This window comes from Numenius arquata, chromosome 11 (assembly GCF_964106895.1).
Source record: "Numenius arquata chromosome 11, bNumArq3.hap1.1, whole genome shotgun sequence".
Classification (NCBI taxonomy): domain Eukaryota; kingdom Metazoa; phylum Chordata; class Aves; order Charadriiformes; family Scolopacidae; genus Numenius; species Numenius arquata.
This window is the reverse complement of record NC_133586.1, coordinates 27,702,550-27,715,405: the sequence shown is the minus strand read 5'-3', so window position 1 is coordinate 27,715,405 and position 12,856 is coordinate 27,702,550. Positions and strand designations below refer to the sequence as shown.

Sequence of the window (12,856 nt, the reverse complement as noted above, 5' to 3'; positions counted from 1 at the left end):
TGAAAAAACCTCTATTACCAATTTGAGCAGAATCAAACCCTGTTTTTTTTCTTAACAGTGATGATTCTCCTTATGTATTTCATTCTGCTATTTGCTTGAAGACTGCCTGGATAAGGTGTTGAATGTTTAATCTCTTTTCCCCCATACTAATATCAGGCTGTGGTCCAAGGTCCATGGTCTCGCAGTCGGGTTCGTCCGTGGAGATTCAGTTGTGAGTTCAGGGCAATACCCACTTTTTTGTTACTTTCATTTAGTGTTTCGTACGGTTAGGTGGTAACCCATAGGCAATTTTTTTTCTGTGTTTCTCCCGGTTGATTCTCAGTATTTAATGACTTCTGTTGTCTGTAAAAGGAGAAGGTTGCAGTAAGAAAATGGGTTGCAAGAATAAAATTATTAGATTGCCTAAGAGTTGCAGTCAGCCGGATAGCACACCACGTATCCCTGTGAGTGCGTGAAATTGCCTGCCTGTATAAGAACATCTATGTCTAGAGATGCATAGACACTAAGTTTACAGGAAAGTGTTCTGCCATTGAGATGTTTTATCTAGTGGTCATTTAAAAGTTGTAATTTACGGAGATATTGGGGTGTCTGATCGAATGCAGCTTCAGATGTGGATCAATAGAACAAGCAAAGCAATCTTTTCACCAAACTACCATGGTTACATATTTATCCAAATTCCTATTGTATTTCTTAATAAAATAAAACCACATAGCATCATAGAATGGTTTGGGTTGGAAGGGACCTTAAAGACCATCCAGTGCCACCCCCTGCCCTGGGCAGGGATACCTCCCACCACACCAGGTTGCTCCAAGCCCCGTCCAACCTGGCCTTGAACCCCTCCAGGGATGGGGCAGCCACAGCTTCTCTGGGCAACCTGGGCCAGGCTCTCACCACCCTCACAGCAAAGAATTTCTTCATGCGGCAATAAGATGGCTTTTTAAAAATTATTCTATTTTTGAAGAACTAGATTTTAAAGTTTATGTGTTTTAGGGATTCAGGATTAGGTACAAACTTGAGAGAGCCAAACAAACAGCTGTAGAGATTGAAGTTTCCTCATCACAAGAGAAGAAGAGAATGCATTTTCCCATGGAACAAGGCTGCCTGATCAGTAATCTGTTTGCAGTAGCTGTTATTGCCAGTTGCATTGATTCAAACCTCAGTATCGTTTGTTGCAGTTCAAATTCCTTTGAGCTAGAGCTGACTGGTCAGGTTATGTTCATGACTTAGCCAGATTCCTTGAAGCTTGTGGTTAAAAACACTCAAAAATAATATTCTGTTTAAAACCAATTTATTTCAGTTTATTGGATTTATAAAAGAAATGGTAAATTGCCAAAGCCTTTCTGTTGACCCTAGCTTTTATAAAATTTGCCTGTAGTTTCCTTGTCAATGAATATGGACTCAATGCTTAAGTTTTTTAATTAAGACAGCTAATCATATTGGATGTATTAGCAGCCTTCAATACTGCTGACTTACATTTTGGTTGTAGGGTTTGGCTGTCAGGTTACTCCTTTGCTGTGAAATCTGCAAAGGCAATTGGTTTCTACTCCGTGGAATTCCACAGTGGAGCTTTGCAGCATCACTCCATCTCCTGTTTGTGTACGTGGGGCTGAGGAAGAGGCATGGCTTAGGGTTATTAATAACCCTAGGGTAGTTAAGAGCACCCTAAGGTTCTGTACCTTACATGACATCTGCTGCATCTTGAGAACAGTAGCCACCTCTGCTGAGAGTGAGCTGGGCTGGAATTCCACCTCAGGAAAAACAGAACTGGCATTAGGGAATTCTTAAAGGTGCGAGATGACCTGGATCATCTGTGCCCTTTGAGGATATTTTAGATACACGAGACTTGAATTTAAACCCCAGTTTATTAACGGATAACTCTTCATGGTATGTTTAACTCCAGTTTGTTTGATTTAAAATGTAAGAAATCCCACAGAGGAGCAAGAAGCAAGGCCTAAAAGTCTATTTGACGTGTCAGCCTCTTCCAGCATACATAGTTTATCCTTGCAGTGCCTCAAGCAGCTGACGGCAAAAATGCACGAGTCTTTAGGTGCCCTCTGTCTGTCTGCACAGCGCTGCCGTTCCGCAGCAGAGCGGGGTCTGACGGCTTCAGCCTCCACCAGAGCTACAGTGAACTTTCCCAACATGACCCTGTCCATGTGTCCTAGGAGCGGGTAAACCTTGCTGTATTTCAGACTCCTATTTCACAACCCTGTGTTGAGTGCTTGGCCTGTGTTCTACTTTGTAAAATGCACAGTAGGTGCCTTTATCCTCTGAATAGGCAATAGTATTTTCCTAAAAATAGTCTCTATTTCTCGTGTGGTTAAATAAAGCAGAATTATATGATATGAAGCAAAGTTAAAAATTAAAAATAAGTTTATTATTAAACAAAACCATTGACTAGATTGACTAGATCATGTTTAATAGCAAATTTATAGTTAAAATCTCTTGGTCCAGTATAACAAAAACTGTTTCATTCTTGACCATTCAAGCTGTGCTACCTCATTTCTATTTACCAATCTTCATTCTTATCCAAATAAACTTTTTTTTCAGTATGTCGAGAAAGCTAGGGGTCAGCTTTGCATCAAATTGTTGCATAGTGATGGTTTTTATCAGTGATTTTTTTATTAGTGGTCAGTTTTTATCGGTGATCAGTTTTTATTAGTGATGGCTTTTGTCAGAGTTAGGTTGATGGTTGGACTAGATGATCTTAAAGTACCCTTCCAACCTAGACAATTCTATGATTCTATAGAATATTTTGATACAGTCAGTAACTTGTAAGATTTTTTTTAAGTTACATAACAAAGTCTACTAAACTTTTTCTTTTTTTCTGTATCGCTTTCTTTTAAATCCTACTTGAGAAGAATGGATGTCTCTGGGGTGCTGATGAGCAAACAGCTCTCCTGAAATAGTTCTCAGAAATCATAACTTTACTCAGCTCCCTCACGCATTTTGGCTGAATTCTCTTCTTGAATGCTCTGGAAACAACTTCATACAATCAAATTGTTCCCAACCATTTATATAGCAAATATAACATATATGAGGAGGCACTGAAATTTGAGGGCCAGAATTTGCTGATATGTAAATTTGTGTTGTTTTTAAATTAAATTGCCATTTGTGACTTATGCCATTCATTAAAAATCCGAGCTAATTTTATATATGTAGTTATAGGTTAGCTTCATGTATACAAACTGCTTTCCTTTTCCTTCATCACAGCTCTGGTATATTAACTATTTCCCATGTAACCATTCGTGTTTCCAAAGGATTTAGTCTTCTAAGCAGAGACTTGCTTAAATTTACAAGTTCTGGCGGTGCCTGTGCCAGAATGAGCTGCAGGGTCTCTATCTGGCCCACCCCTCCAATGGTGTAGCACGGTTTTACGGGAAGTTATTTCACAAGACGTTATTTGCCGAGTACTCTCTTTAACTCCTTTGGTGAAGATACCCCGCCTACATTTCTGTTCTGCAACGAGCGATCGAGCTGTGGTACCGCGAACCCGCCTGCACAACCCCCATCTTGAAGCTGATGGCAGAATTCATGCAAAACAGGTAAGAGGCACGTGAAGATTGTATAAGTGATGAACACTGCAATGATAAGCATTCTCTGATCCATCTTTCTATGCTTTGGTTATCTTCATGATGGCTGACTTTGACTTTTAGACAGCTACTTTTGTATTTTGGAACAAAATTCGCAGCAGAGCTTAGCTTTCAGCATCATTGCATTGTTTCACCGAAATGGTAGACGTTACAAAATCAGCTGGTAAGGATTAATTACAGGAATATATATGAGAGACTACTGTGATTTTATATTCAATGTTAGTGGAAGTGTATGCTTTAACCAGGGATAGCTACTGACTATAATTAAATATCAGGAAATTGTCTGCTGTCAAGATTTGCTGCAGGCTGAAATGTTGCCTTAAGCCAAGCAGAGCACATATGTGCCTGTAAAACCACAACTCCCTTTGCAGTTTCTTGTGCAACTCAACTCTTCCAGCCAAAATAGGCAAGAATGGTGTCTAATACAGCAATATTTATAATCAGCATGTAGGTAACTTCTCCCACATCTAAAATCTTCTCTGTGGGCTAACTAAAAAGGGCCTCAAAATGATTCTGGGGGGTGATTTCAATACTTGACATTGCAGTAGAATGAAGTTCCTGTTTTACCACCAGTAACAGTACAATTTATTTGGGGAAATTATAATTACACTTGGAAATATTTAGTGTGCTGCCCAAAGGAAAAAAGTATTTTTAAATGAAATATTGATAGTTGAAGTCTCTGTGCTGAGCATCTTCGTGACTGAAGTAACTGAGAGTTTTCAGCAAAGAAGTATGTGTTCTCATTGTTTCTCATTTTGCCTTGCAAATCAAACTTTCGAGGAACAAGGTTGAAATATTTTAAATTTGAAAAAAAAAATATTTAGTTTAACCTAGTGATGGGAAATTGGTGCCTTAAAGTTCTGACCTGGCTCCCCGTCAAACGCCGGTGTGTACGGTGGGCGCCTCATCCCTGAGTGGCTGCACAGACCTTAAGGCAGAGTTTCCTCTTTCTTGTTCCTGTTCACTTAATGTGAACTCCCTCTTTGGTTTGTGTAGGCTAATTACATCTTTTATCCTGGTAGCGGTATAATAAATTACTGGAAGAGTTTAACCTATTTTTATTCACGATGCAGTGCACAGGCAGTATATTTTAATAGTGCCACAACTTGTTTCAAGGAGGAGATTGTTAAGGTGTGAGCACAGCACTCTAATAGCAATAAACAAAAGCAAAGAAGAACTGGAACAATAAATCTTATGCAAAAGACAGCTCTTCAAGCTACTTTCCATATTCATGTTATTCTGCTACCTATTGGTATTCAGAAAATCTGCCGTGTTCCCATTAGAAAACAACGTCTGGGATGGTGTGTTTTCAGGAGCTGTGTACTGCATTAGCTTTTACAAGTTAGGACGCTTTGTACGATGTACTTTGACATGGTTAAGATGCGTTACAGGGCATCAGATTGTGCGTCGTGCCACTCTGATACTGTTGATGAGATGATGTGCTGGCTTTGGGTTTTCTGCCTCTGCCAGCTGTTTCCATTTTGTGCATATGAAATACACAGATGTTTTATACAAGGCACGTTTTATTCATTTATAAACAGCCAGTTTTACTCGAGTTTGCAGGAAAGGATCCTGGAAATAAGGACTTTGGGCAACAAAAAATTGGACTTGCAGCAAAGAAAGATACCTGCAGCTGTCTCTGGGATAGGAAAGATAACAAGGACTCCACCTTTGATCAGAAGTGGGTGGTCAGCCAGGGAATACTCTGGTTTACATCACTCAGTGGTGGCTCAGTAACCTCCCCAGGGAAGTGGTGGATTCCCCATCACTGGACGCTTGTAAGATCCAGCTGGTCAGGGTGCTGGGCCATCTTGGCCTAGACCCTGCTTTTTCCAAGAGAGGTTGGACCAGATGATCCTTGAGGTCCCTTCCAACCTGGGATTCTATGATTCTATGACTCCTTTCCCTTTCAGTCCAAATAAACACTAAGGGTAAGTTTTGCTAAAGTTACTTAGAAGCTTAAGACCTATATTCAAAGTTAGCTTTTAGGCCTGAACTGGAAGTTGGGCTTCTTTATCCCAAAGATAAAGATGGAAAGATGCCACAGGGACCTTTGGCAACGACTGTTGGGTTTCCAGGTTGGGAACAGAGTGGTTCTTACTGGCTTTGATAATACCTGTGCATCGGGGAGACAACATGGTGTGATCTTCTTCAGCATAACACATGCTCATAAAAAGCATGTGTTACAGTTCACACTCGGAGAACTGACTTGCGATTGCCACAGATTAGATGTAGCAGAATAACCAGTGGGGATTAATTTATTTTTAAAAGCTATACAGATGCAAAGGAGAGTAAAAGTTAGCCTGACCGCTTGGATTATAGAGCCTTGGTAGCATTCTTCTGAACTGTGTACGGGTACAAGATGTTTATGGGTCTCTGAAAGCTGTGTGTGTATTGACTGGTCACCTTTTCTGGTTAAAATTGTTCTGTCTTTTGTCATAGGATCGTTTCTTTGTCAACATATGGAGATAACTAGAGATAACATATCATTGGACTGAAAGTTAGAATTAGTTCATCAAGTAATTGTCCCTTGTAATCAGGAAATGTTTTTTTTGTTTTAGGAATGAATCCATTGCAGTTTTCTGCTTCGATGACCATCTGAATATTTTTGCTGTTATTTTTTAGATCGCAACGTTTAAATTTTGATGTATCATCTCCAAATGGAATTCTTCTCTTCAGAGAAGCTAGTAAAATGATTTGTACGTATGGTAGGTATTCATTAATGTTTCCTCTGCAGTGTAATCCTTTGCCAGTCTGGTGCTATGAAAGTCCCGTTAGTGCCTATTGCTGAGCAGGGATGGATCTGTGGAATGGGCAGCAGGACTGTAATGTGCCACAGCCAGTGCCACCCCTCTGTAAAGCACAGAGCGCACGTGGCATACGTTTGGAGCTCATGGACTTTCTGAGACCAGGGTTCATTCAGGTAGCATTGTCGCTTGTATCCCTTTTTTAACTTGAATGCCTGTCTTCTAACAACGAAATGTATTTCAGCAACGATACAAATACTCATGAGGTGTTTGATCGAGGCTACTGATTGATAGGTGTGGGTTGATTTTATGTATTCAAATTATATTCCAGCAGTTCCAAAACATAATAGGCCCATAACAGCTTTACCCTAGAGCGCTGTTAAAAGTGTTTATAATAAGTTGCTCCATTTTACTACTCCCACTCATGCATGCAACTGCAACAGGTCTTTGACACCGGCAGTTTATATTACACTGCAACTCATTTTGTAGCTGACAATTTTGCTTTTTAAATATTTTGAAAGGAACATTACCAAGTTTTTGTAGGGCAACCTCATTTGTACTTTGTGTAAACAGGAAGAGCCATAAATGTCCCGTTACTGCTAAAGAAAATTAGTGCATTCACTGCATTCAGGTTGCTTTCGGGGTCTGGAAACTCTCTGTATAAAAAAAAATTCAAATGTAATTTTGATCTGTAGGGCATGGAAACAGTATCTGCAGAGTGCATATAGCATTTGCTTATGGTGGAAAAAATTACACGCAAGTAACTCTCACTCCTTGCAAAATCAGTTTTCTGTTTCTTTTTCAAACATACCTTGTAGTAGGCTAGCACATTTTTTCAGCTATGTTCTTAAGTAAATTTGTTAGAATAATTAAGCAAAATAAAAACAAGGTTTTCCAAGTATGAAAAGAACAAGGTAAACTTTTAGATTTTACTACTCAATTTCTGTTAGCCTTTGTACTTAATTGCTGTAAGCTTTCTTCTGATGATTTGAAAAAAAAAATCAAGTGTAGTCATGATGGTGCTTCAACCCTACTTCTCATATGGTACCTGATCCCATTGCAGTTATATTTTCCTTTTTAATTTATTTTTTATTCCAGTCAGCCTTTACCGTGCTTTCTGCATTTATGAAAAGCATACCCTATGGTTGGGCATCCATTCATCTCAGTTGTTGGCATCAAGTTTCTAAACCTTGCTGAGAAAAGCCCACTAGCTGGTTCCAACCTGCTTCGTTCCTAAAAAACACTTTTTGAAGAAACCTTTTGCTTTCAACTGTAGCTTTTATGTTGTGTATGTGAAGTCAATAAAATTCTCAGCCCTAAAATACTGGTAGCTCTTGCACAAAAGGACCAGACAACGTTTTCTGGCTTGTGCTAGAATTTAATTATGCAATATAAAAGGAAATTTCAGAACAGTGTGAATTTAAGATTTAAAACTAAGTAGTAGACACATAGAGCCTGTTGAAGCCTGTGTCCAAACACACGTTGTCCTCTTTGTTAAATTATGTGGGAGATACTCAGGGATGTGCAGCATCTATCTGGAGATGTGTGCCAGAGAAAGAACTGAAACGACCATAAGATACTTTTCTCACGCTTCTCTTTCATGTCTTTCATGACTCTTCCTATGGAAGGATGACGTCTTACTCAACACAGGTTTAAGAGGAGAACTGTTCCTAATGTCCTCCAAAAGAAAAATTTAATATCACCTATCAACTAAAAGTGGAGAAAAGATGTAGATGTGGAAGAAAGCCTTCACTCAATATATGTATATTTGGGTTTTTATTATTTTGATTTTAAAACACATTCATATTATCATCAGTGTCTGAAAGGTCCCCATCATCGATCTTTCCACTACATAGGCGTGACATTTAGAGGAATTGTTCAGGTTTTCTTTTCTGTGAGCAATTGCCAGTATTTATTCTGGGACTTGCTGCAAAGTCAACATGAAAGACCTCCCAGTGCAGTCGGCTGAATTGGCTGGTTGGAGTGGAGATTCCAAAGACCCAGCTGGCTCTGGACTGGCACAGATGGGTAGCCCATCACTGCGGTGCAGCTGTGGGCACTCTAATAAACAGCCCAGATCAGCTCTATTTCGAGCCACTACGGTGGTCACTAGCTTACACTCTGGGAAGGTTTTATTGCCCACTGTAAGTATTTCAAGTTACTACGATTAATCAGCTTTGGATAATTACTGTTAACATTTTTAGCTTTTATTGCTAATTACTATTTTATGAGATTTCCATTCCAGTGTACAGAAAGACATAACTTTTCTGGAAATGTGTTGTAAGGATTCATTACGTTAGTTAGGTATGATCTTTTGAACATACGAATTCCTATAAAAGTATTGGTACTAAGGGATTTTGCGTTAATTTCAAATGCCTTCCTGAAAATCTTAATAATTGTGCTTTTAAGAAAAACTTTAATCCATAATACTCAATGGCTTTTCTTTTAAGTGTATTTGTCTCTTAAGTATATGTAATCTTCGCAGACATCTGGGGAAAAATAAACAAGTAAACTAAGTGATGATCATCAAAATTCACTTCGGTGTTCTTGAGCAGTGTTTCCAGCCCCACAGTCTGAAAAATTGTATGATTCAGTTAAAAGAATGTATACGTACGTGCCTTGTAATCCTTAGATTCAGTGCTCAAGTTTTCTGCTCTGCCGTTACTGCAAGTAACTTAAAATTCTGAACGTAATTGAGATTCTCACATTCAGCTTGATTTTATGGCTGAAGCGTTAGAGAAGAAAAATAGAAGACACACAGTAAATGTCAAGAGATGGCACCAGACAGTATCTGCTCATTTATCTTCCACATCAGCCAAACCTCTTGTCTATGCCTGCAGGTTACAGCCCACTCCTCAAAGGTGATCAAAAAGACACTTGAAACTCAAGATAGATTTGATTGGAATCTAAATTATAATAATTGCCTTTTTAAACTGAGAGAAATACAAAGTGGTGACGTAAGACAGAGTGGGGGAGAATAGAAGCAAACATCTTCTTTCATCACACTGTCCTGGTGGGAAGATCCTTCCTTTCAGTCTGGGCTTCAGTTAATCCACTGACTGAGGGGGTTGCCATAAACTCCACCCAAGCTCCTCTCATCCCTGAGAAGTTCTTCTTTCCATCACCTGGAGACCTGGCCGTGTTTGACCCTCTTGGCAATCTCTGTCGGACCACCAGGCTCCCAGCTCTGCTTGTCTCTTGCCTCTCCTCCTTCCATGCCCTGGACAGGGAGAGTTTCCTTCCCACAGCTCAGCAGCTCTCCAGGGAAAGGCTTGGTCCCTCTCCAGCAAACCGTAGCTTAGTCTGGTTGGTCTTCTTTCTTAGAAGAGCATAACATACAAACAATAAATGAAAACATGTCTAAATTGCATTGTACTTCCATTGGTAAGTGAAATTTAAATTTGTTTTAGAACAGGATTTTTCCTTCTTTTCTCTCACATGCAACAATATACAGAAAATGTTCGTAAAAGTATTATTTTCAGAAATTTCACCTGCATCAAATTAAACATGATGATTTCCAGTTATGGCTTAGGTCCACTGGGAGCTGTCTTGCTATATAACCTATAGGTACATAAAGATGGGATCTAGAATACGTCTCTGCCCTGTCAACACGTAGGCAAGGAATTAGTACCTGAAATGAGGTGGCATCAGGTGATTCTTCTCACCGACATCAGCGCACAGTGCACTGGGGATTATGACATCATGTTGATTTTTTCCTAAGTCTGGACTACGCTGATCAAAGCAGTTTTGGGTAATACACGCTCTGCAAATCTGGCCGCCTTCAGGTGATGAAAATCATCTAGAATTTATATGTGGATTTGTTTTGTGTAAACCCTGTGCTGTTGTTTACATGGGAAGAACTTTGAAACAAACATCTGGCAGCCCAGCACGTCGCTTGCTTTCCATCTTCAATTCTGCCAACGTTTGTGGTGTCCATTTATGTCCGAATAGTACCCTCCTGACACCCTCATGCAGTAGTATGTACTGCAAGCTCTGTGCTCGGACTTAAAATAAAAGGGGGAAGAAGAGGGTAGAACTCTCTTCCTGGGATGTGAATGTATGTGGACGCTTGTGAGCCTGGATGCAGAAATCTCTTTAATTCTAGACTAAAGCATACACTCTTTTCTCCTCTAGACTGGCACATAGGAATTTCCTATGTTTGAGTGCAAAGCAGAAAAAAAAATCAAAAATGCCTGTTTTTAAGATAACGCTAAGCATCTTCAGCTGTCAGTGAATAAAATCTAAAATATGAATTCTATGTAGTTTTGAAAATGAGCGCCTCAGCAAGTGTTTAAATCTGCTTAACAGCTCCAGCTTTGCGATTAGGGTAGTACTAGTGCGCCCTGTCCTGCTCATTTATCACTGATGCTGATCCAGTGCTGAAGACAACTCGGAGATGTCTTTACAAATGCTGTATGTTCAAAAGATGTAAAGCCTGGCGTAGGATGCGAAAAGCACTTAGATAGTCAATTATCCTTGTTAGGGCTCTGCAGCTGCTTGGCACGGGGTGTTGTGCCTTGTCCATTACGGCTAGAGCCAGTCTGAGCGAGCGAGAGTGATTTAAAATAAACAACTGAGAGGAGACAATTGAAAGGAGTTGGGATAGTATTGTCCCCCGTTCTTCATCCCCAATATATTTCACTTTTAATTCTGTATGTACAAGTCTCCTTACTATGTGTTTTTGAACTCCCAGTTGTATAGGAATGATGTTTCAGTGCATCTTGGGACCGTCTATTTTTGTTTTGTGGTTTCTTTACATTTTAGTAAACCTCTTCCCTTTCATTATAGGAGACTGACATAAAAATAATATTTTCAATATGCTGTTTTTATTTATCTACATTCTGTCATGATATACTTTGATGTAAGTTTTTAATTTTGCTTCAGCTTTCAGCTGTTGTAGCAGTTACTGCTCAAGGTCAGCGACGAGGTTACCCACAGTAGCACAAAACAATTTCCTGTTCTCACAGCCCAGGTAGCATTTGGATGTGGATTAAATTCTACCACATTTTCCAGTAGCCAGACACAATTATTTCTAATGAGCTTTAAATTGCTTCCAGAACGTGGATTTCAAAACTTAGTGTGGTAATCCATTCAATGCCAGCAACTTCGTAAGATAACGGTGCTTCCTCAGAATTTTGGTTACAGTGGTCCTTGCCGTATAACAGGTATTTCTAATCAGCAGCTCAGCCTGAAAGTAGAGTTCTCTCTGGGCTCAGTCGCCGCTGGTCTGCTCTCCTCTCTTGCCATAGTGGTCCCACAAGATATTGCTTCTCATTACTGACTCAGATTTCATATTCGATTTCTTTTGGCAAATTTATATTGGTGCTGTGCATGCTCTTTGTGCTGACTTGAGAGGTTTTATGCAAGTTTTGTTGTTGTGGAAGCTTTAAAAAAAAAAAAAATCAGTTTTTGAAGCTCCCTCTCATCTTTATGATTCATGTTTTCCTTTCGTTTTCTATATATGGCCACTTCTTTATACTGCCCCAGCACTCCAAGTGCCTGGAAAGCATACATTCAAAACCATCTTTATGGGGCAGTGGTGAATAATAAAAATAGGAAAGGGGAAAAGGCAAAAAACACTTTTTCTCTATAAACATGATAGATTTTCACAACCTTTGTTTAATCTCACCAAAGTCTTTTTTTATCTTCATCTAATTCACACACGTTAAAACATGATTTATTTGTATTATTATACATAGTGCTTATTGGACTGAAATCTAGAACAAGCCCTGCTTAAATGAAACTCAGCCATAAGGAAATCATTTTTGTATTATAGCTTCTACTGTAAAAGCAATTAAGGAGGAGAGCTGAAAGGGAAGCTGCCTGTCCTGACATGCTCCCGCATCCAGGAGGGAGTGAGGGAGGCAATGAGCTACGCACAGAGCTCTGGTGCATCTTGCCCGTGGGATTCCCAGCCACGGCAATGTTATCCTCCCTCACACCATCCCAGTTGGGTTTTTTAACTGGCTTTGTGTTCCCCCTTCGCTTACACAGGCTTTTTCCTTCCAGCTCCTTTGTTTCCACCCTAAGGAGTCAGTGGGTAATGAAATGCTCACATTCTTAGCTAAATTAAAGCCCTTACTTCCTAACTAGCAGTTTCGCCCAGTGTCTTTAAAAATCCTTTTCTGATGCCTGTCGGAATTTTGTATCGCCTCTGAGGCTCAGAGAGTTTATAATTTTTGTAAGTGACGCTGCTGTCAAATGCAGGGCAAAAAGTTGTATTAAAGAAAATTATTGAGAATTTTGAAAGTCGGTATACTTTAAGATTGTGTGATCCAATTTCTTCCACATTAAGAAGAAATTTGTGCAAATTGGATTTTTTCATTTGATTTTTAACCCGGTAGTAACACCAAAAAGTCACTGATTAGTCTCTACAGAGTTTTCATTTTGACAGGAGCTATGAATTTCAAACACAATTTTGAAATTCAGCTTGTCAAAGGTCACTTTTATGTTGATTTAATTTCTTTAAATTATTTCTTTTAACAACAGGAGTTTATAAAATTGTGTTGTGGTCCT

At 39.4% G+C, this 12,856-nt stretch overlaps 1 protein-coding gene across 1 annotated transcript in view; it reads left to right on the top strand.

Annotated features, from left to right (window-relative positions):
* The window catches only part of RANBP17 (RAN binding protein 17), a 156,615-nt gene that overhangs the window by 107,465 nt on the left and 36,294 nt on the right, over positions 1-12,856 (top strand). Inside the window, exons 21-22 of the mRNA XM_074155522.1 lie at positions 3,438-3,545; positions 6,219-6,301. Of these exons, the coding sequence (XP_074011623.1) occupies positions 3,438-3,545; positions 6,219-6,301 (191 nt within the window). The remainder of the gene's footprint in view (positions 1-3,437; positions 3,546-6,218; positions 6,302-12,856) is intronic.